This window comes from Salvelinus fontinalis, chromosome 16 (genome assembly GCF_029448725.1).
Source record: "Salvelinus fontinalis isolate EN_2023a chromosome 16, ASM2944872v1, whole genome shotgun sequence".
Taxonomy (NCBI): domain Eukaryota; kingdom Metazoa; phylum Chordata; class Actinopteri; order Salmoniformes; family Salmonidae; genus Salvelinus; species Salvelinus fontinalis.
The window spans coordinates 35,106,729-35,131,522 of NC_074680.1; the positions used below are offsets into that span (position 1 = coordinate 35,106,729).

At 41.8% G+C, this 24,794-nt stretch overlaps 3 protein-coding genes across 5 annotated transcripts in view; 1 reads left to right on the top strand and 2 right to left on the bottom strand.

Annotated features, from left to right (window-relative positions):
• Window positions 1–7,909, bottom strand: part of LOC129813071 (tetratricopeptide repeat protein 7B-like) — a 64,403-nt gene extending 56,494 nt beyond the window's left edge. The window contains 3 exon segments of the mRNA XM_055865227.1: window positions 3,724–3,857; window positions 7,268–7,436; window positions 7,783–7,909. Coding sequence (XP_055721202.1) covers window positions 3,724–3,857; window positions 7,268–7,412 — 279 coding nt within the window. The 5' untranslated portion in view covers window positions 7,413–7,436; window positions 7,783–7,909.
• Window positions 7,910–9,545: 1,636 nt separating this feature from the next.
• On the bottom strand, window positions 9,546–15,759 carry LOC129813072 (breast cancer metastasis-suppressor 1-like protein-A). Of its 3 annotated transcripts, none has more exons than XM_055865228.1 (11): window positions 15,209–15,759; window positions 14,954–15,127; window positions 14,750–14,840; window positions 14,496–14,623; window positions 14,212–14,291; window positions 13,974–14,070; window positions 12,061–12,184; window positions 11,886–11,970; window positions 11,632–11,671; window positions 11,250–11,379; window positions 9,546–11,139 (listed from the first exon to the last, which is right to left on the bottom strand). In XM_055865228.1, the coding sequence occupies exons 2-11, from the start codon at window positions 15,087–15,089 to the stop codon at window positions 11,022–11,024; spliced, it is 1,029 nt and encodes a 342-aa protein (XP_055721203.1). In that variant the 5' UTR covers window positions 15,090–15,127; window positions 15,209–15,759; the 3' UTR covers window positions 9,546–11,021. The 3 variants fall into 3 exon arrangements, with proteins under 3 accessions (XP_055721203.1, XP_055721204.1, XP_055721205.1); XM_055865229.1 differs by having other exon boundaries at window positions 14,954–15,098; window positions 15,204–15,759; XM_055865230.1 differs by having other exon boundaries at window positions 11,886–11,950; window positions 12,098–12,184; window positions 15,209–15,754.
• Window positions 15,760–16,870: 1,111 nt separating this feature from the next.
• The window catches only part of LOC129813074 (ral GTPase-activating protein subunit alpha-1-like), a 130,432-nt gene continuing 122,508 nt past the window's right edge, over window positions 16,871–24,794 (top strand). The window contains exon 1 of the mRNA XM_055865231.1: window positions 16,871–17,267. Within this exon, the coding sequence (XP_055721206.1) occupies window positions 17,162–17,267 (106 nt within the window). The 5' untranslated portion in view covers window positions 16,871–17,161. The remainder of the gene's footprint in view (window positions 17,268–24,794) is intronic.

The window sequence follows — 24,794 nt, forward strand, 5'->3', positions numbered from 1 at the left end:
CGTCACTCAGGCGCTGCCGGAGTCTCCCGTCTATTCGGGGCCCGCTGAAAGGGTCCCCAGTCCGAGGTCGGCGGCGAGGGTCGCCGCTCCAAAGGCGCCACATAAGTGGGCCAAGACTATGGTGGAGGGGGGTCCACGTCCCGCACCAGAGCCGCCACTGCAGTGAAATGCCCACCCAGACCCTCCCCTATAGGTTCAGGTTTTGCGGCCGGAGTCCGCACCTTTGGGGGCGGAGGTACTGTCACGTTCTGACCTTAGTTCCTTTTTTATGTCTTTATTTTAGTTGGTCAGGGTGTGAGTTGGGGTGGGCATTCTATGTTGTTTTTCTATGTTTTGTTCTGTTGTTATATTTCTATGTGTTTGGCCTAGTATGGTTCTCAATCAGAGGCAGGTGTCAGTCGTTGTCTCTGATTGGGAGCCATATTTAGGTAGCCGGTTTTCAATTGTGTTTTGTGGGTGATTGTTTCCTGTGTTAGTGTTTGCACCATACGGGACTGTTTCGGTTGTTTGTTTGTACTTTGTTATTTTGTTCAGTGGATTTATTAAATATCTCATTATGGACACTTACCACGCTGCACATTGGTCCGATCCTTGCTACTCCTCCTCAGACAAAGAGGAAATCCGTTACACTTGAGTCAACACATGTTAGAATCCCCTTTGGTAACGATTACACCTGTGAGTCTTTCTGGGTACGTCTAAGAGTTTTGCACACTGTGGATTATAAAATATTTGCCCATTTATAATTTTCAAAATTATTCAAGCTGTGTCAAATTGGTTGTTGATCATTGCTAGATAACCGTCTTCAAGTTTTGCCACAGATTTTCAAGCAGATTTTAGTCAAATCTGAAACTCTGCCACCCAGGAACATTCACTGTCTTCTTGGTAAGCAACTCCATTGTAGATTTGGCCTTGTGTTTCAGTTGATTGTCCTGCTGAAAGGTGAATTAATCTCCAAGTGTCTGGTGTTAAGTAGACTGAAACAGGTTTTCCTCTAGGATGTTGCCTGTTGCGTAGCTCCATTCTGTTGATTTTTTGATCCTGAAATACTCCCCAGTCCTTAACGATTACAAGCATATGTAACAGTATAACTTTAGACCGTCCCCTCGCCCCGACACGGGCGCGAACCAGGGACCCTCTGCACACATCAACAACAGTCACCAACGAAGCGTTGTTACCCATCGCTCCACAAAAGCCGCGGCCCTTGCAGAGCAAGGGGAAACACTACTTCTAGGTTTCAGAGCAAGTGACGTAACTGATTGAAACGCTATTAGCGTGTACCCGCTAACCAGCTAGCCATTTCACATCCGTTACACTCGCCCCCCTTTCAACCTCCTCCTTTTCCGCAGCAACCAGAGATCCGGGTCAACAGCATCAATGTAACAGTATAACTTTAGACCGTCCTCTCGCTCCGACACGGGCGCGAACCAGGGACCCTCTGCACACATCAACAACAGTCACCAACGAACCGCGGCCAACAACCTCGGCCCTTGCAGAGCAAGGGGAAACACTACTTCAAGGTTTCAGAGCAAGTGACGTAACTGATTGAAACGCTATTAGCGCGTACCCGCTAACTAGCTAGCCATTTCACATCCGTTACACATACCCATAACATGATGCAGCCACCACTATGATTGAAAAAATAGAGAGTGGTAATCAGTAATGTGCTGTATTGGATTTACCCCAAACATACTGTAACACTAGTTGGAGAAACAGACGCCTCACAAGTCCTCAACTGGCAGCTTCACTCGCAAAACACCAGTCTGAATGTCAACAGTGAAGAACACAGTGTCTGTGTTCTGTGTTCTTTTTCCCATCTTAATATTTTATTAGTATTGGCCAGTCTGAAATATGGCTTTTTCTTTGTAACTATGGCTAGAAGGCCAGCATCCCGGAGTCGCCTCATAAACTGTTAACGTTGAGACTTGTGTTTTGCGGGTACTATTTAATGAAGCTGCCAGTTGAGGACTTGTGAGGCGTCTGTTTCTCAAACTAGACACTCTAATGTACTTGTCCTCTCAGTTGTGCACCGGGGCCTCCCACGGTTTGCGCTGTTCTGTGAAGGGAGTAGGACACAGCGTTGTAGGAGATCTTCAGTTTCTTGACAATTTCTCACATGGAATAGCCTTCATTTCTCAGAACAAGAATACACTGACGAGTTTCAGAAGAAAGTTGTTTGTTTCTGGCCATTTGAAGCCTGTAATCGAACCCACAAATGCTGATGGTCAAGATACTCAACTAGTCTAAAGAAGGCCAGTTTTATTGCTTCTTTAATCAGAACAACAGTTTTCAGCCGTGCTAACATAATTGCAAAAGGGTTTTCATAATTGCAAAAGGGTTTTCTAATGATCAACTAGCCTTTTAAAATGATAAACTTGGATTAGCTAACACAACGTTCCATTGGAACACAGGAGTGATGGTTGCTGATAATGGGCCTCTGTATGCCTATGTAGATATTCCATAAAAAAATCTGCCGTTTCCAGCTACAATCGTCATTTACAACATTAACAATGTCTACACTGTATTTCGTGTTATTTTAATTGACAGAAATGTGCTTTTATGTCAAAAACAAGGACATTTCTAAGCGACCCCAAACTTTTGAACGTTGTTTTTTCACCCCTTTTTCTCCCCAATTTCGTGGTATCCAATTGGTAGTTACAGTCTTGTCTCAATGCTGCAACTCCCGTATGGACTTGGGAGAGGCGAAGGTCGAGAGCCATGCGTCCTCCGAAACACGACCCAACCAAGCCGCACTGCTTCTTGACACAATGCCCACTTAACCCGGAAGCCAGCCACACCAATGTGTCGGAGGAAACACAGTACATTTAACATTTACATTTAAGTCATTTAGCAGACGCTCTTATCCAGAGCGACTTACAAATTGGTGCATTCACCTTATGACATCCAGTGGAACAGCCACTTCACAACAGTGCATCTAAATCTTTTAAGGGGGGGGGGGGGGGGGGGTCAGAAGGATTACTTTATCCTATCCTAGGTATTCCTTAAAGAGGTGGGGTTTCAGGTGTCTCCGGAAGGTGGTGATTGACTCCGCTGTCCTGGCGTCGTGAGGGAGTTTGTTCCACCATTGGGGGGCCAGAGCAGCGAACAGTACACCTGGCGACCGTGTCAGTGTGCGATGGGACAAGGACATTCCTGCAGGCCAACCCCCCCCCCTAACCCGGACAACGCTGGGCCAATTGTGCGCCGCCTCATGTGTCTCCCGGTCGCGGCCGGCTGCGGGAGGCCACCCAAATCTGAATGTTTAACAGCAACCTCATTCTGCAAACTTCCCTTTAAAATGTCAAACAGCAACTATCCGAGAACAAAAGTTAAGTTACTGGTGACTGGCCCTTAGTCTTGGCTATTTGTAATTGTAACTTAAAAATCGACTCAGCAAGATGACGTAGATGCACAAAGTAAACAGCAGTAAACAACTAAGAGTGTTGAAGCTCGAGACTAAACTTCTCCGCTGTTTTGGTCCCGTTGCTATCACGTTGCCGTCTTGCATCCCGCTCATCTTAATATCTGCAGTGCTGCTCATGGCAACGTCATCTAGCCGAGTCTACCTTAAACTGTCATTTAAAAGACGGTTAATTATTTTGTTAGTATTAGCCTAGATCACCTGAAAATGATTTGGTTTTGTCACAGTGATTAAAGCATCCCCATATTCTCCCTCCCATCAACACATCCACTTGTAAAGCCAATGTTAGCTGGTTGCTAGGTTACCTTCTCTACTTCCTGTAGGTAGAGCAGGGCAATGTCTCCAGACTTCTCATAGCAGGTAATCACTTCCTGGTCTTTGTCCACGTTATAATTGGACAGAGACGGAGATGCAGCCGGGACTTTCTCTAGACACAGACCTGGAGAGAAGAAATAAAGAAAGGAACTTTAAAAACGGCTGTATGCTCTACACTACACATACAGTACTGTGGCCTTGCCTCTGGATAAGAGTACACAATGCAGCCCACCAGGGGTTAAAGTTCATGCTCAAGCTTTAGTGTGTTTGTGTTTTGTGCGTGCGTGGATGCGTGTGCATAGTGTACAATCATCGGAGTCAAGGACAGCCACCAGCCTCACCTCACGTCAGCCAAGGACTGAAGAAGATACCTTATTTTACAGCCTTCTTTTCTTCTATAGAGGAGATTAGGACAACAATCCCCTTCTACTTCTGACTCTCACTCTTCTACAAATTAAGGCCCTCACTCTTTTCCCTCATGTATGGCCCTGAGTTTCCCTGATTTTGTGACCTGGCAAGGAAAAACTCTGGGCCTTTGTTGTAGTCTGCGCCCCTTGTTATTAAAGGCAGAGTTTTTCCATGTAAACTCACATGGGAAGGAATAACTCCGGGCCCTAAAAGGATCCTATGAGAAAAGTATCCCTGTCTGACCTTGGGTAAACTGTATCTTGTTTTGTGTGGGCCGGTTCTGTCAATCACCAGACCATTCTGTTTGTAACAAGACAATATGTAGAAAAGAACAACACTTCCATCGTGGCTACACACACCTCGTTGTTATGAAACCGAATCTGCAGTTCCCAAAACACCCTTTTCAAACAACGCATTAATAATAGATAATAGCCTTAATAACTAATTCATTATAAATAGCTCTAGCCTCTGGAATTACGCAAGACTACTCCAACTGTGTGATGCTCAAATAGAGCCATTCACTAAAAGGGTCCAAACAATACAAGCCAAATGGTTCATCCATCAACCCCACATGATTAATTTACACACCCTGAAACCTCCAGTACCATTGAGGTGTAGATGTCTTCTCTTTATAGGACATGACTGGAACATGAATACTGATGCAAGAGAGAAAGACAGAGAGAGATTGAGGTAGAGAGGGGAGGAGAGAGAGAGCTATACATAGATAAAGAAACAGAAAGACAGAGGGATGAGGTAGAGAGAGAGAGAGGAGGAGAGAGAGTTATAGATAAGCAAAGAAACAGAAAGACAGAGAAGGAGGCAGAGACAAACAGATGGAGAGATAAACATGCTCTGTCACAGATGGACGGACCCCCACCATGGATGGATGGATGGATGGATGGAAAGATGGAGAGAGCGAGAGAGATAGAGATCTGCAAAGATGGATGTATGCAGCCATGCTTGTCTTTGCCTTATAAAGATTTCCCGTGGTGGAGATGCGGGTATGTTAATGACTGGAGCCGGGGATTCTGTTGTCATTGTATGGCTCTGCTCTCTCTGCTGCCGTGCCAGATAACCTATTCATACCCCTGTGGCACTTTCACAGCCTAATAGGCTCCTGTGTTACTCTAAACAGGCCGGCCTGACCTCCTCCTCCCCTCCACTCCTCTCGAATAGGACGCTCATTAAAATTAAAACAGCAGTAATGTCTTCCCATTCCCGCCATCGGACAAACAAGATGGCTGGTCCAGACAAAGTCACACAAAATGACTAATGAACTCAGGTTATGCTATCTATCAACACTGCCTTACACAGCCAACAAAGGACTATATAAGAAATTATGCTGTGTAACATAAAAGAGAGCTTCATCTGAAGAGACTTCCTTCCATTCTAGATGTTTCCAGCTATAAAGTCAGCTTGCCTACATTCAGGTCAAGCTCTAATGTTTCAACGCTTCACTCCATATACACAGTATGATTGCAGGCAATACGGCCCGGGGAGGAGACGTGTGTGTGACTATGTGGGGGTGGGGTTGCCTACGCAATGCAGTCGCTCCACAGTGATGTATGCTGTATGGGCAACTGCTTGGCTTGCATCATCGGTCGGTCTGTGTAAATCCTAGGATAGGCTGCTGTATATATAGAGGGGGACAGATTTGTGTGTGTGTGCCCTGTGTGTATACTAGACTGCTGTATTGAGGGGCTCCACACTACGGTAAAGCTGATAGATATAGATAGATAGATAGATAGATAGATAGATAGATAGATAGATAGATAGATAGATAGATAGATAGAGTGTGTGTGTGTGTGTGTGTGTGTGTGTGTGTGTGTGTGTGTGTGTGTGTGTGTGTGTGTGTGTGTGTGTGTGTGTGTGTGTGTGTGTGTGTGTGTGTGTGTGTGTGTGTGTGTGTGTGTGTGTGTGGACTCCTCTCTGCATGATCAAACATAAGCATAGTGAACAGTGAACCTCTACTGTCACCATATGGCCCAACAACACATTGCAGGGGATACTAGCTCAAACAGAGGACTGGTGCTGTGTGTGTGTGTGTGTGTGTGTGTGTGTGTGTGTGTGTGTGTGTGTGTGTGTGTGTGTGTGTGTGTGTGTGTGTGTGTGTGTGTGTGTGTGTGTGTGTGTGTGTGTGTGTGTGTGTGTGTGTGTGTGTGTGTGTGTGTGTGTGTGTGTGTGTGTGTGTGTGTGTGTGTGTGTGTGTGTGTGTGTGTGTGTGTGTGTGTGTGTGTGTGGACTCCTCTCTGCATGATCAAACATAAGCATAGTGAACAGTGAACCTCTACTGCCACCATATGGCCCAACAACACATTGCAGGGGATACTAGCTCAAACAGAGGACTGGTGCTGCTGTGTCAATTTCCTCTTTTCAAAGACAACGTATTTTTCCTCCATGTCATGTCCATTTTAATATACACACTAGATTTAGATACAGCAACTGACTCTATTATAGGACATTTAAAACGCCACTAATTATCCATCAAAACCATCTCCATTTTACAGCAGGTCAATCAAACATCCCCCTGTATTAGTGCAGAATTCTGAGGGGAAAGCCTAAGCAAGCCTCCACAAACAGGAACTGCGTAGTGAGGTAGGTCACATTGTGTTCTCATCAGCTAAGCTAATCGTCCCCCTGGCAAGCATACAGTGACAGAGTTCAGAGGTGCACCGGCAGGGCGGGCACCAGGTTAAGACTCGGACTGACCCGACCAGCAGAGTTAGGTAATACATTCACCCCAGCCTCAACCTCAGCACTTTCTCAATACATGACTGAGGCAGTGGAAGAACAGAGGGCTTCAGCACCATAGATTAGGCTCAATGTCCTTTAGAATAGACAAATTCACCAAATTACTAGAATGAATGTGCCGAGTACTGAAGCAGAGTTGAGATTGAAGCTGAAATTTGGTAGTAGAATAGACGGTAGGCTTATGCAGTGTTTCCCCTACCATAGATCTGTTCACCTGGACAATTTTGTTGCATAGATTTCGAATTGGGAAATACTGGCAGGTTTTTCCAGCACAGCATTTTTTCGTGGCCCCTGCCCCCACCTAAGCCCCTTTTTGAGCCAGGAAAAACCCTGACTGGTGTAATGTGAGAGCATTATGGTACCCAAAGCTCTTACCTTTGGTAGCGTATGCTTCGGCAATCATGGAGAGACGGTAGACGGGGGCTCTCACCAACGCCAGCTCGTCCAGGGTCACTTTGCCATACTGGTTGAAGGTCTCACTATAGTCTCCCTCCACATAGGACAGCTTGGCCATCAACATACTAGTCTCTTGAATGTAGTCCGGCTAGGCACAAAAGGAAAGAGAAGAGACAGTTACTGTGTAGCCATATGTTTTCTCCTGAACACAAAAATATATGTTCATATTTCAGATAAAAAGGGTGCATACAAGCAGCATGAGGGAGTGAGGCAGTAATATGAGGTTATACAATTCAAAGGGGATTCTCTCAATTTGGGAAAGCAGTGAGTGTACAGCCAGATCCTGATTAAACCAGTATTACCCTTTTGCAGTATTATAATACTGTTATAAGACTGAACTACACTGTTATAACACTTACAAGACTAAACTAGACTGGAGACTGGACATATGACAAAATAGTCATGGCTATAGGTGTTATATCATTAACATCTACCTTGAGGTTCCCTCGGTCCAGGGCAGCGGTCAGGTGCTTGCGGACCTCCACAAGCTGGGGTCTTGGGCCCCTTGGGCTGGCCCCCTGCTTGATGGGATTCTCCTTGAGTTACTGCTGGAGCTTGGCTTCCCCCAGCAGCAGATCCCCCAGGTCATCTGAAACACAAACAGAGTTTAGTCTATACCTCCAGCAGTGGAGGCTCCTCAGAGGAGGAAGGGGAGGACCATCCTCAGTGAATTTCATAAAAATAAAAATAGTGAAACATTAAAAAAGTTACACTTTTTAGATAAAACTATACTAAATATATTCACATCACCAAATAATTTATTAAAACACGCTGTTTTGCAATGAAGGTCTACAGTACCCTCAGCAGCACTCTGTACGGTAGCACCACTGTAGAAGGAGGACAGCTAGTTTCCATCCTCCTCTGGCTACATTGACTTCAATACAGGCTCATGGTTCTCACCCCCTTCCATAGACTGACACTTCTCTGTTCTCAATTACATTCAAATCAGCATTGAAAAAAAGTTAAAGTTTGTTCCACCTGAGCGAGTCTAACCACAAGTCAGAGACCACTATGACACATCAAATGTGTTTGATGGATCACGGGAAAAGAGCAGGGATAGGCTTTTGTAGGCTACAGTCCAAGCTATATCTTCCAGTGGTATGACTGTTGTTGGCATCCAAATATTATCAAACTTAAATAAACGCTTAGAGGATGCCTATCGATCATTGTTTTTTAAACCAGTGGACTGCCAGTGAAAAATGTGCTCTTGCAACAGCTGCATAGTGCGGATCCCAGCATCTATGGAATAAAAGTGGCGCTTTTATGGCTCAATCTAATTCATGTCGATTAAAAAAAATCCTTCATGCTATGTTGGATTTTAAAGCCATTTGTAGGCTAATCCAGTTTGTTAACTACCCCCCTATGCTCTGGTCTGACTGACATAAGAAGGCATGTCAGTTTATGTCAACAAAACATGCTTGCATGCCAAAATATGACATTTATGCCGCGTTCAAAACAACTGGGAACACGGAGAAAACGTTGTCAAAATCATCACGTCAGTGATCAGAACTCTAGAAAGATGCGGAGAGTTCCAAGTTCCCAGTTGTTTTGAACGCGGCATTAAAGGTGAGGTTAAATTACATCATCATTCCAGCAAGGCGACTTCCCGTTTACAGACATCAATAGAACTGAAATCTGTCAAGAACACAATTTCCCCCTCCTTGATGCTTTCTATTGCGCACAGATTTCAATTTTGTTTATGTTGATTTCTGTAAGCCGCTCCACTCTATGATTAGGCCACTGTCTACCTATGCAAGTGGTAAGATAGCTAGCTCAGTAAAATATTTTAGAACTATTTAATGAGTGGGAACTTTCAACAAGTATGCACAGTGGATATAGTATAACGAACCTGGGTTTATAAGCGCGGAAATCGACTGTGCTGCACGAGCATGCTTTTGCGACAGTCGATAGCGCGCCGGTATCTTGTCCCATTGCCCTTCCGAACGGCTTCGTTCTATCTCTGTCTCGAGTCGTGACCCAGACTTTCTCGCTGTCATTTTCAGTTCACACTAGCAGAGACCAAAACACAACAGCCACGAAGCGTCAGCTGTGACACGGGTTGGAAAAGTTCATCGGAAGGGAAACAGCGATACCCACTGGTAGCTGACACTCTCACATCTGTCAGATGTGAAAATATTAATTCATGTTTTATTGCCATTTCCCAAACTGCATGCAAGGACATAATCACATAGCTATGTATTGTTTCACTATGTTTACTTTTTGTTTAGTCAAATTTTCTCATGTTTATGAACATACAGGCAGTCATGATGAAATCTAAATACTTAACACCACATTCATATTGATACTCTCCCAAAAGGCAAGAACAGACTACTCCTTGCTGCAACCTTGCATACAACATACAAGTAATTTGTTATTTTTTAAACAAAACAGTTCATATTATTTCCACACAACATTCACATTAGTACAGTTCAATACACATTTCAGATATTGATTTTAGTCTTGGCAGTAGTGTTTGGGCAAGTTAAAAAAAAGCTTTCATAAAACACTTGGCTGTTTAGGTAGGAGAAATTGGCTGTGGCAAATTATGGTATTGCAGCAACTTTTATACATGAAACAAGACAGGAATCTCCGAACTGTTCTGTGATTTAGGGGCATATCTTTATCCCAAGTAAAACAGCTTAAGATATGTTTTTTACTCTGTTGTAGAAATATGGACATAGATGCTGACCTCAAGCACACATGACATGAGATTATGGTAAAAGATAAGTGTAGAAAAGTAATGTGCATTTCACTGGATCTTCTCAGAAAATGTATTGTCTCTAAAAAATACAGAAAGTTTATAGACAGATTTTTCCCTTTATTTATATAAAACATGCAGGCCCATTTTATTCTGTACATTAAGACAGTGGTTCCTTTCTAGCAAACCCACAGCATCTCAAAGTGAGGTACAGGTAGGGTTGCAGAGCTCTGGTAACTTTCCCAAAATTCACCGGTTTTCCAGAAATCTAGGGCGGATTTCCTGCTTATTCGCTTCTGATTCTGGGACACTTTCAACTGGGTTATCTGGAAAACCTGGGAATTTTGGGAACATTACTAGAATTTTAAAACCCTATGTAGGAATGTCATTAAGACAGACAGCAAGAAACAAATGAATACTGCATTGGAAGATGTAAGACATAAGTGTTAAAGTTAAACAGACAGTCATCACCAGTACCGTACCAAGAATTGATCATAAATTACAAAAAGTACAACTGGCAGAGATGGGTATGGCAAGAGATAATGGATACTTGTCAATGTACACGAGAGGCTAATATACTGATCTATACTGATGTCCCATGTAACTTTCTATAGATCTTGCAGTGTTAGTCCATTATACTGTACATTTTTTCATCTGAATGCTTTGAGCTACTGTTAAGGCAAACCTGTAGAAAAAGAGTCTGGAAACTCATGTTCTTCATATCCGTCTGTCTTGCCCAATATAAATGCCATTGGAACATGGTCATATTCACACCTACAGTCACACACAATACTATTTAGAGGACCCACACCCATCTCATGAAATTAACAAAAAATTGTATTTCATATAAATTGTATTTTAAGTATTTAATTCAGAATTCATTAGAAAACTTGAAATTGGCAGAAGATGGCACCATGGGGATCTTTGAATAACTCCTGAGCTTTGGAGAGGGAGTGGTGCAAGTTGACCTGATAATTAGGAGTGTTTGATAGTGTATTTGCCTTTCTGGAGCTGAGAGATGTACAGCTTGGATTTACTGCCGTCTAGTCGTTTGAACCAAACCTCATCGTGGTTGATTGTGGTAATTATGGCTCTTTGGACAGAGGGGGGCAAGAGAAGATTAAATATTGAAATTGTTAGAAAAGGACATAAAATACTTAGCTTCCAAAAAAAATTATTTCCCAAGGATGCCAGTATCCTCACCTTGTGGGAAATTCATCTTTCTTGTCGATGCATATCGTCTGTCCACGGCAGTACCATTCTCCGTCATAACTCAACTTTCCCTCTTCTGATCGAGCCTTATGCTGATACTTTTCATTCTTATTGGTGGGGACTGGAATAAAAATTTGTGGAAACAAAAATATTTAGTCACAAAAGTACACACTCCAAGTTGGTATAGTAACTTCTATTAAAGTATCATTTCAACTTGCTGACATTAAATTGTGTTTATTATGCATGGCGTTCATTCATAGTTTGGTTCAGAAAACCAAAAAGAGACGAGGGACAGGATCTCACAATAACAGAATAGAGTGAGGAAACAATTTACAGCACAATTCATTAATTCAAAATGGAAGTTGAGTCTTACCATCAGTTTTACCTCTGTGAGGTCCCAAAGTAGCCACAGCCTTTAAGATATTAAAATTGTTAGAATATGATCATAATCATCATATAAATCCAAAACATACCAATATAATAATAAATTACATTTAGCAGAAGCTTTTATCCAAATCGACTTACAGTCACACATACATGTATGGGTGATGTCAGGAATCGAACCCACTATCCTGGCTCTACCAACTGAGCTAGAGGACCATACTATGCATCTACGAGGCAAGGTACCTTTCTGATTGCTGTCCAATCCTCCAGTATATCCAAGTCTTGTAGCATGTAGACAATATATGGTCGTACGGATGTTAAAGAAATGCTGGTATACAAAAGGCAAGTGTGAGTGTGTGGGACAAGTACACACAACACAGACCAAGATTGTAATAAAAAATATATATATGTATTTAACTCATTTATGTTGAGACTCAGATGATGAAAGAGGATATCTGACACAACAACTGGCTTCTTTTTGTCTGGACTAAATGGATCTTTCCTCTTGTTCTTCCTTGAGTGCAGCTCATCTTTCCAGAGCTCTGAGAAAAGAAGGGTCAATGAGGAAAGGGAATATTAAGACATGCCACTATCGGACAGTTTCCTGGACATAGACTGAGCCTAGTCCTGGACTAAAAAGCATGCTCCATTAAAATACACTGCTCAAAAAAATAAAGGGAACACTTAAAAAACACAATGTAACTCCAAGTCAATCACACTTCTGGGAAATCAAACTGTCCACTTAGGAAGCAACACTGATTGACAATAAATTTCACATGCTGTTGTGCAAATGGAATAGACAAAAGGTGGAAATTACAGGCAATTAGCAAGACACCCCCAATAAAGGAGTGATTCTGCAGGTGGTGACCACAGACCACTTCTCAGTTCCTATGCTTCCTGGCTGATGTTTTGGTCACTTTTGAATGCTGGCGGTGCTTTCACTCTAGTGGTAGCATGAGACGGAGTCTACAACCCACACAAGTGGCTCAGGTAGTGCAGCTCATCCAGGATGGCACATCAATGCGAGCTGTGGCAAGAAGGTTTGCTGTGTCTGTCAGCGTAGTGTCCAGAGCATGGAGGCGCTACCAGGAGACAGGCCAGTACATCAGGAGACGTGGAGGAGGCCGTAGGAGGGCAACAACCCAGCAGCAGGACCGCTACCTCCGCCTTTGTGCAAGGAGGAGCACTGCCAGAGCCCTGCAAAATGACCTCCAGTAGGCCACAAATGTGCATGTTTCTGCTCAAACGGTCAGAAACAGACTCCATGAGGGTGGTATGAGGGCCCGACGTCCACAGGTGGGGGTTGTGCTTACAGCCCAACACCGTGCAGGACGTTTGGCATTTGCCAGAGAACACCAAGATTGGCAAATTCGCCACTGGCGCCCTGTGCTCTTCACAGATGAAAGCAGGTTCACACTGAGCACATGAGCACATGTGACAGACGTGACAGAGTCTGGAGACGCCGTGGAGAACGTTCTGCTGCCTGCAACATCCTCCAGCATGACCGGTTTGGCGGTGGGTCAGTCATGGTGTGGGGTGGCATTTCTTTGTGGGGCCGCACAGCCCTCCATGTGCTCGCCAGAGGTAGCCTGACTGGCATTAGGTACCGAGAGGAGATCCTCAGAGCCCTTGTGAGACCATATGCTGACACATGCACATTTGTGGCCTGCTGGAGGTCATTTTGCAGGGCTCTGGCAGTGCTCCTCCTTAAACAAAGGCGGAGGTAGCGGTCCTGCTGCTGGGTTGTTGCCCTCCTACGACCTCCTCCACGTCTCCTGATGTACTGGCCTGTCTCCTGGTAGCGCCTCTATGCTCTGGACACTACGCTGACAGACACAGCAAACCTTCTTGCCACAGCTCGCATTGATGTGCCATCCTGGATGAGCTGCACTACCTGAGCCACTTGTGTGGGTTGTAGACTCCGTCTCATGCTACCACTAGAGTGAAAGCACCGCCAGCATTCAAAAGTGATCAAAACATCAGCCAGGAAGCATAGGAACTGAGAAGTGGTCTGTGGTCACCACCTGCAGAATCACTCCTTTATTGGGGGTGTCTTGCTAATTGCCTGTAATTTCCACCTTTTGTCTATTCCATTTGCACAACAGCATGTGAAATTTATTGTCAATCAGTGTTGCTTCCTAAGTGGACAGTTTGATTTCACAGAAGTGTGATTGACTTGGAGTTATATTGTTTTTTAAGTGTTCCCTTTATTTTTTTGAGCAGTGTAGCTTTTATGTCCAGGACTAGGCTTGCAACTGTCTGGGGAACTAGCCATATGAGAGCTGGGTTATGCATGCTACGTTAGTGGGTCGCGCAATGACTTGACAATACCTGAGGTTATGTCTATACTGTGCCTGTCCTCCTCCAGTCGCCTGATCTTTTCCACAAGTTCACTCTGCACTGTATCAAACAATAGCAACTTCTCACTCTAAGACAAACAAATAGGAATCAATGGTTACAAATGATAATCAATTAAGACACTATAGAAATAAATTAATTTGTCATCAGAGGTTTGAAGACGGACATGGGTAGAGCTATGATATGTGGACTTCCCAACAACAATGCTCACCTCCCAGTGCTGGAAAGCTGCTTGGATTTCACAGTCGTACTTGTTTTTTACAGACTCTATACAGAGCTCCCGGTAGATCCCTGAGAAGGAAAACAATTTGACAGTGAGACATGCCAGCATACTGTTCATTCAATTTTCTTCATCAGATTTACTTTGTCAACTTCTGGATGACAAGTAGGAAACCTTAATTTATTAATCTGGTGTTCAATGCCGCAGCAATTTGTGAAATCAGTTTAAAGCTACATAAATAATGTAATCCAAAGATTAGCTTGCAACAGACTTACCAGCAACCTTTGTTCTGATCTGCATGTTCTCCTGCAGACTTGCCAGGGGGTCCAGGTACTCCGAAGCCTTGCCTGCAATCACCTCCTGGAGTTTGGCATCCACCTGACTCAACCTCTCCTTGTACAACCTGATCAAAAACAGCATTGGCTACAATTGGTTAACCTTAGATACATTCATCTGTTTGACACACTGTGATGGAATTGAGACATATGTATAATGTAAATACAATCAGTAAATGCAGTCAGAGACTTACTGGTCTTTCAGGTCTCCAAATTGTTTCTCCAGATTTGTCATTTCATCAAGGCACGCCACCCTTCTCCTTTCACAGTCCTCATCATCCATCTCTACAATACATGCATGATGCCCAAAATACAAATGAAACAGGCGCATTCATGTAACATGTGTAGCAAATAACTTGTAGTTTACAAACAAACTGGGTTGGTAAAACAATTCTTACCCGAGCTGTCCCCATCCTCTGACACGGACGAGCTTTCAGTGTCATCCTCGTCTGAACTGCTCCCATCTTGTTCGGGATAGTCGACTTCCATCTCCTCGTGGTTACTTTCTTTCTTTTCTCGAGAATGTACCGGCATGTTGACTTCCTTGGATTTTAAACTTCCTTGGATTTTACCTGGATTTTAAATCAGAACGCTTGTATCACAATGCCAAATAAATTAACTAGTCATAATGCTAGTTCAAAGCTTGAACTTACCTTCAACTACTAACAGAGTAATTGTATGTTGTACTTCCAACAAAAAAAATATATAGATATCTACTTTAGAAATAGCTTCCAAAATCGTTGTAAAGTTAACGTTAGTTAGCGAATAAAACAACAACAAAAAACACCGGAAATTAAGATAGCTCGCTTGCTAGCTAGCAAGTGAAGCAATCTTTCGAAAACTACACATTTCATCGGATGACATGAATATGTCGGTAAGATTCATATAATTTTTTTTAGCAATAGTAAACTTAAAAAACAGAAAGATAAATAATCTCGTTGTATGTCCGATTGAATAAGCGGTAAGCATTGATGGAAAGCTAGCTAACGTTAGCTAGCTAGCCAGCAAGCAAGCGTCCAAGCTAAAAACAAACGATAAATCGCAGTGGTTCAATGGCGCGTAATTTACGTACATTTCGATGCCAGGAAATTGTAGTTGTTTTACAACAATTTCACCGTGTAATAATTGTACAAAAGGGTTAGAACTTAAACTACATTCCCCAGGGTTTTACAAAGCAGCGCACCATCTCGGTAGACCATACAAATCAAATCAAGATAAGTTGAGAATGAGAACATTGTCTCGAATTTTCAATTAATATGCTGATAATTAAAGCATGCGTTAAACCTTATGTAAGTCAATATGTAGTTACAGTAGTACTGTAACTGTCTCGATTTTTTAAAAGTTAATATGCTGATAATTAAAGCATGCGTGAACCCTTATGTAAGTCAATATGTAGTTACAGTAGTACTGTAACTGTCTCGAATTTCCAGTTCATATGCTGATAATTAAAGCATGCGTGAAAACGTATGTAAGTCAATATGTAGTTACAGTACTACTGTAACTAGATATTTCAGTAAATACTGTCGGTATTTACACTTCGCTAAATTAGCGTTCAGATCTAGATCTCAACTGAAATGACAGAACTGGGGTAAGCAATGTGGTGTCTGGCTTCAGGTATTTTGCTGTTACCTGTCCAGTTCCAATCAAATCAGTGCATTTGGAGGAAGGAAGACAGGCATAGTCGCGAAAAGTAGGGGTGCTCAGCCATGATAATAATAATATATATATATATATTAAAGAATTTTGCCTAGTGGCAGGTAGCCTCGTGGTTAGTGTTGGGCAACTAACCGAAAGGTTGCTAGATTGAATCCCCGAGCTGACAAGGTAAAAATCTGTCATTCTGCCCCTGAACAAGGCAGTTAGTTTTCTTTATTGGCATGGAAACTTGTTTAGATTGCTAAAACAAGTGAAATAAACATAAAAAAATTGACAAAAACCAACAAAGCGAATTAAACAAAACAAAGAAAAAACTATCAGAGTAAACATTACACACACAAAACGTTTATCTCTTTCTCCCCTCTCACTCTGCCTCTTGTTTGACAGTCACAGAACACAGTATGATAAATGTAGACTAATACAGTGCACTTTCACTTTTCCATTGAATGTGAAACTTGATTTCTTAATAAATGGTGCACCCACAACTAGTGGTCTTTGAAATGAAAATTCCAGATTGCTTGCTTGCTTGGGAAACATGCCATTCATTAGGATCTGACTGTCATCTAAAATGTTTCAAAGAATCAAACCAGACACTACATTAAAATATATATATATATTTAAATTCTACCAGACTGGAGCGTTCAATTGCTCTGATTTCCATTAACTTGTTTTTTCATATATCAAGCTCCGCCATGTTTTGAGATTTTGGGGAGAGGTGTGTTGTTTGGATTGCTAGCAACATTTTACATAAACTCTTATCTGCAAAATGCACACCTCTCACCGATTTTAATTTATTTGTATACATGTTATCGCCCTTGAAGGCTGTTAGGTCGCAGTACATAATCAAACGATAACGGACCTCCAGCTCTCTTGTGGTTAGCAATCTTTTGAAGAAGATTAACACGGGCTTGCTGCCTCCTACACAGATTCGTTCGTCTCCTTCTTTCGGGATGTTCTCAAAAAAGCCTCATGGGGACGTCAAAAAATCAACACCGAAAGTGTTGGATCCCAAAAAAGATGTACTGACCCGCCTAAAACACTTGCGGATCGTTATAGGTAAGTTGAAATTAGACATTTTGTCGGCTATCTTGCTGGACTAGTTATAGCTTGATGCTACAGCTAAACCAAAGCTATCCTAGCTGAAGTGAGCTCGCGACTTTGATCTGCTTTTGATGCGGAGTAGCTAGCTAACGTGCCTAATTGTTGCTACTCCATCACTGGACGGATTGGAAGCATACAGTTGTTGCTAGCCATTATAACATGTTTGTATAATTGCAATGCTTAAAATGAATGTGATGTGCTGGTTGCATACTGATTGTATTCACAGTGGCTCAAGCTGGTCCATATCTAGTTTATTCTATTCTGCAAATAATTCTAGATGTCAACTATGTTTTGATTTGGTCAGTGTTTCCGGGGTCCTTGGGACGTGCTTAACCTAAACCGAACTTTAACCATTTTACATTTCAACTTCAATGGGTAGGGACGTCCCAAGAATGATATACCGTCCCATTTGTCAATATATGTCTTCAGTGATTGATCTCTGTCTTGCCTTCTGCACAATTTGTGGACTGAAGATGCAACATATACTAGAGACAGATTTGAGATGTCAGGCAATTAGCTAATTGGAGGAGTTTATCAAGAACTGCCTGCAAAACGGAGTCTGTCTGGAGGATGAGATTTGGCCTGTGGGCGGCACTGGGTGGACCCTTTGAAAAAACAGAAGATGTAAACCGGGGCTTCCTTTGGGATTTGTCAGGAAAGTCAGTCCTAGAGAGAACAGAGTCCTACTGTTTCATCAAAGTGTCCTGAGTTTAAAGCCAAAAGCCCTCTTGTTGCATGGTCTGTTCCAAGGCTTTAAAAATATGATTTTGAGAGGAAATGGACTGGAGATGGTTAAATTCTGTTGTATTTGTAGAAGCTATGAAAAACATGAAAACTTCATGGCATTGTGACTTGTGAGTGAAACATTGCTGCTCCATCTCATGAACCCATTTCCCCTATTGTGTTCAAGGCACATACCAAATTTCCTGTTTCCAATGTCCCCCAGTACAGCAACTGGTGTAGGAACACAGACTGTCATCATCCCATTGTGCATATGTGCCAGTAGCTGATGGAGCATTTAAGACAACTAAAAAAAAAACAATGGAAATCATGACATCATTGATGTTCAGATTGGAAAGCCGGAGCTCTAGAAGGAGTTTCCGACTTGGGTGACTGAAAAAAACAAGGTCCATCTGGTTTTGAACAGAGTTCCCAGCTGTCTTGAACGCACTGTATGAAGTCTGATATTTCTGAGTTCTCAGTTGTTTTGGATGCAGCATGAAGTTGGAGAGGTGTGTGTGCTACTGAGAAACAGCATAGCCACATACTGTGTAATAATAATGTAATGTGTTTAAATGTGATGTGTTAAGCCTAGCATTTCATCTTATTGGTTGTTGAAAAAATAATCTAGGCTAATTCATTTAAAACTATAGGCTAATAATATAACTTTAGCATAGCAAAAAATAGGCTAATTGTGACAGTGTAAAAACATGATTTTATGGCTGTGCCTTAGCTAACTGTAGAAGCTACTTTTATTTCAAAAGTGCTGCACACATGGTGTACACCTAGAGTGGCTTCAGTATGCCAGGGAGTAGGTTAGGAACTGCGCTCTGTGGAAATTGGATGGGTGTGCCGTGGCCAGCTCACTCCATGGGGAATTTCAGGCCCAAGATAACAATCATTTTGGGGATATAGGCCAGGCCTAGTAGAGAGTTGTGTGGCTGTGGTGCGGCACTGCCTGACCGTAATGGCAGCTGAGCAACGGATAACAAGCTTCAGGCATGCGCCACACAGGATGTGTAACCTAAGCTCAGTCAGTGTTTCCCATGGCTTAATCAACATCCATGGCTCCTTTTTAAAAATAATCTTCAATTGAAAAACATGAAATCAAATGTATTCTTCGTAAACAACAGGCAGTTAAATGCTTACTTATGGGCCCTTCCCAATAATGCAGAGAGAAATAATCTAAAAGTAAAACATGCAGTTGAAGTCTGAAGTTTATGTACACCTTAGACAAATACATTTAAACCCAGTTTTTGACAATTCCTGACATTAATCCGAGTAAAAATTCCCTGTCTTAGGTCAGTTAGGATCACCACTTTATTTTAAGAATGTGAAATGTCAGAATAATAGAAGAGCGAACTATTTATTTCAGCATTTATTTATTTCATCACATTCCCAGTGGGTCAGAAGTTTACATACACTCAGTTAGTATTTGGTAGTATTGCCTTTAAATTGTTTAAGTCAAACGTTTCAGGTAGCCTTCCACAAGCTTTCCACAATAAGTTGTGAATTTTGGCCCATTCCTTCTGACAGAGCTGGTGTAACTGAGTCAGGTTTGTAGGCCTCCTTGCGCGCACACACTTTTTCAGTTCTGCCCACAAAGTTTCTATGGGATTGAGATCAGGGCTTTGTGATGACCACTCCAATACTTTGACTTTGTTGTCCTTAAGCCATTTTGCCACAACTTTGGAAGTATGCTTGGGGTCATTGTTCATTTGGAAGACCCATTTGCGACCAACCTTTAACTTCCTGACTGATGTCTTGAGATGTTGCTTCAATATATCCACATAATTTTCCTGCCTCATGAAGCCATCTATTTTGTGAAGTGCACCAGTCCCTCCTGCAGCAAAGCACCCCCACAACATGATGCTGCCACCCCCGTGCTTCACGGTTGGGATGGTGTTCTTCAGCTTGCAAGCCTCCCCCTTTTTTCTCCAAACATAACGATGGTCATTATGGCCAAACAGTTCTATTTTTGTTTCATCAGACCAGAGGACATTTCTCCAAAAAGTACAATCTTTGTCCCCATGTGCAGTTGCAAACCGTAGTCTGGCTTTTTTATGGTGGGTTTGGAGCAGTGGCTTCTTCCTTGATGAGCGGCCTTTCACGTAATGTCAATATAGGACTCGTTTTACTGTGGATATAGATCATTTTGTACCTGTTTTCTCCAGCATCTTCACAAGGTCCTTGGCTGTTGTTCTGGGATTGATTTGCACTTTTCGCACCAAAGTACGTTCTTCTCTAGGAGAGAGAACGCGTCTCCTTCCTGAGCGGTATGACAGCTGCGTGGTCCCACGGTGTTTATACTTGCATACTATTGTTTGTACAGATGAATGTGGTACCTTCAGGCATTTGGAAATTGCTCCCAAGGATGAACCAGACTTGTGGAGGTCTACAATTTTTTTCCTGAGGTCCTGGCTGATTTCTTTTGATTTTCCCATGATGTCAAGCAAAGAGGCACTGAGCTTGAAGGTAGGCCTTGAAATACATCCACAGGTACACCTCTAATTAACTCAAATGATGTCAATTAGCCTATCAGAAGCTTCTAAAGCCATGACATAATTTTCTGGAATTTTCCAAGCTGTTTAAAGGCACAGTCAACTTAGTGTATGTAAACTTCTGACCCACTGGAATTGTGATACAGTGAATGATAAGTGAAATATTCTGTCTGTAAACAATTGTTGGAAAAATTACTTGTGTCATGCACAAAGTAGATGTCCTAACCGACTTGCCAAAACTATAGTTTGTTAACAAGAAATTTGTGGAGTGGTTGAAAAACACGTTTTAATGACTCCAACCTAAGTGTATGTAAACTTCCGACTTCAACTGTACATAATAATAATAATAATAGAGACACGGGTTACCAGTACTGAGTTGATGTGCAGAGGTACAAATAGAGGGGTGGGGGATCTAGTTATTGTCAAATGTGGATCATTTCAAGCAGCTGTAGGCTAAACATTGTGGCACCTGGCAATTGGTAGACTGACTCACAACAATATCTGCCTGTCTGTGTCTTTGGGAATGAAAAGTTGATGATGTCAAGTCAACACCCTGTCCTTTATTTACAGTCAGATGCTGCTTAATTCTATTAGCCTATCAGAGAGCAGCTCTAGACATCAGTAGACATCACGCTACCAAAATTAGTGTATAACTAACCAATGCTCTTGAGATTATTAGGATATCTGGAAGTTAGTTATTTCGTTAAATTAATGTGTTGTTGTTCTGTTGTGTATGGAACTACCATAATGTTTGTCCCAAATGGCACCCTATTCCTTATATAGTGTACTACAGTTGACCAGAGGCAATGGGCTTGGTCGAAAGTAGTGCACTATAAAGGGAATAGGGTGCCATTTGGGATGTAGACAAAGTGTGGTGTGTTGGAGCCAGGCACTGGTCTGGATGCATCTTTAGCTTTAAATGCCCACACCGGTAGAAATCCACTTTTTTGAGCTGAACGACGATGGCCAGAGCATACCCATGATGTTGCACAACGATTTAAGTCAAGTTATTGTTTTAGTCAAAGTATGATATATTTGTCCTTGAGGTGACATTTGAACTGTCCACTTCATAAGGCTGGGCGATATAGCCAAAATATCAAATTATTATATATTAACATTTTTTGACTGTATTTTATGTTTTTGAATAATAAAAGTGGGGCTTTCTTTTCTGATTGTTTTATACTGTTTCATCCATCTCCAAACAAAAATAATTATCTATACATTAAAAAAATTATTTCCACACTGTGCCACAGAGGGCTGCATGAAATTGGCAACAAATCTATGCATAGTTCATTCGTAACCTGTTGGAATCATGACAAATGTAATGATTATTCAAATGCTATACTTGGAATATCGTGGGCAGCATCTTGAATACATTGTTGTTTGGCGTGACAACAAATGAATAAGCCAGGGAGGAATTATTGACAGGGTAGAAACTGAAGTGTTGGTTAGTGTTTCCAGGTGAAACGTTACATGTTTTCTTAGCTCATGTAGCTGTCTAGCTAGCTAACATATTCATGCTTCGCCTATTTTTTTTTTTTACTTAAGCATGTTGTTTGTGCAACGATATCTTCTATCTAGGACTACACCAGCTCTGGTACCAGGCTGTATTAGCTAGCTGCCTATGTTTTCTCTGACTCTTAGTACATTTAGCAAGATAGCTAGCCAGCTAACTAGCGATTAACATTAGCGGCTAACACAATTTATTTTCGCAACAACTTGCTAAGAAAAGATAAACTAGCAGACAGTAGTTTGCAGACAGTAAGAAGCACAAACTAATAGTGTAATTATAGAACACTTGTGGGAAGTAGCATGTAACCAATATGTGTTGCATCCATCTGACCATGCAGAGTGAAAGGTTGTAATGCGCAGTTTGCAAACGATTCGTTCCTTTTGAACGAGTCTATTTACTGACTCGAGTCATGTTTAATTTTTCTGAGTGACTCGTTCATTTTAGTTGTTATTCTGCCATATTCCCAGTCACTTTGCCATGGTTAAATGCGGTGGTTCGCGCTTTCAGTTTTGTGCGAATGCTGCGGTTTCTGGTTAGGGTAGGTTTTAATAGTCACAGTGGGTACAACATCTCCTATACACTTCCTGATAAAATCAGTCACCGTATCAGTATATTTGTCTATAATATTCTCGGAAGCTACCCGGAACATATCCCAGTCCGCGTGATCAAAACAACCTTGAAGCATCGATTCTGATTGGTCAGACTAGCGTTGAATAGTCTTTAGGACAGGTACTTCCTCTTTGAGCTCCTGCTTATAGGAAGGAAGGAGCAAAATGGAGTCGTGGTCAGATTAGCTGAAAGGAGGGCGGGGAAGGGCCTTGCAGGCATCCCGGAAGTTGGAGTAGCAGTGGTTGAGTGTTTTTAGCAGCGCGAGTACTACAGTTGAGTTGTTGATTGAACTTCGGCAGCCTTTTCCTCAAATTTGCTTTGTTAAAATCCCCAGCTACAATAAATGCAGCCTCAGGATATGTGGTTTCCAGTTCACTATATTCCTAAAGAAAATATTGTAATTTTTACTGCATACATTTTCCCTGACACCCAAAAGTACTCGTTACATTTTGAATGCTTAGCAGGACAGGAAAATGGCCCAATTCACACACTTAAGAGAACATCCCTTGTCATCCCTACTGCCTCTGGTGGACTCACTAAACACATCCGTAATTTGTAAATTATGTCTGAGTGTTGGGGAGCCCCTGGCTATCCTTATATATATATATATATATATATATATATATATATATATATATATAAAAGAAAACAAGAAAATAGTGCCGTCTGGCTTGCTTAATATAAGGAATTAGAAATTATTTCTACTTTTACTTTTGATACTAAAGTACATTTTAGCAATTACATTTACTTTTGATATTTCAAACCAGTATTTTACTGGGTGACTCACTTTTACTTAAGTGATTTTCTATTAAGGTATCTTTAATTTTACTCTTTCCACCAGTGTGTATATAATGACGAGATGCTCATGTCTCCGTCCGAACAATGGGAATTGTTGTCCCAAAGGTGGGAAGGCAGGCGTCAAGCTTAGGTCCAAAATAAGTCCATAGAAACGCATTGGGCTTATTTTGGACAGAGTAAAACCTCTCGCTTCGCGTCTTCCTCTCTCTGCTTATGGTGAACGAAAGGCTTGTAGAATTATGACTCTTAAGTTTTCAAATCATAGTTTGCCAATAGGGAGTTCCTGCGTGCTCTAGGCATTACTGACTCAAATGAACGAAATTAGTCGAAAGATTTGTTCTTTTGACTGAATGAGTTAAAGATCTGAGTGAGAAAAAAGAGCCGAACTTTCCATCACTAGTGAACAGCAAGCTAGTGCTCTCTCTCCTTGAGTGACGGGGCAGGGCTTGGTGATTTTTTTTTTTAGTGTAGATACCCATTTAAAGTGGCAATCAACAGTAGAAACAATAACAAAGCTGCCTTCCCACCCTGGTTTAGTAAAAAGCTGAGAGATTGGGCTGGAGAAATGTAATCACTCTGAAATGTATAGACAGACCTATGGATGCAAGGATTGACCATCCATGATATCAAAATTATAGTTTTAACTAGGGATGCACGATATATTGGTAAGCATATCAGAATCAACCAATATTAGCTAAAAATGCCAACATCGGCATCGCTCCGATGTCTAGTTTAACACCTGTGTCAATGCTGACATGAATACCTATATAACGTAGGTAGATGACGTAATGACTAGAGGTCGACCGATTTAAATTGGCATGGCCCATTTTAAGTTTTCATAACAATGGGTAATCGGCATTTTTGGACGAGTGCAGCAAGGAGCCACGGTAAGTTGCTAGCTAGCATTAAACAAATCTTATAAAAACAATCAATCTTCACATAATCACTAGTTAACTACACATGGTTGATGATATTACTAGTTTATTTAGTTAAAATTAATTCATGTTAGCAGGCAATATTAACTAGGGAAATTGTGTCACTTCTCTTGCATTCTGTGCAAGCAGAGTCAGGGTATATGCAGCAGTTTGGGCTGCCTGGCTCGTTGTGAACTGTGTGAAGACCATTTGTTCCTAACAAAGACCGTAATTAATTTGACAGAATTTTACATAATTATGAGGTAACATTGAAGGTTGTGCAATGTAACAGCAATATTTCGATAAACGGTTCTGTATTTCACTGAAAGAATAAATGTTTTGTTTTCGAAATGATAGTTTCCGGATTTTACCATATTAATGACATAAGGCTCGTATTTCTGTGTGTTATTATGTTATAATTAAGTCT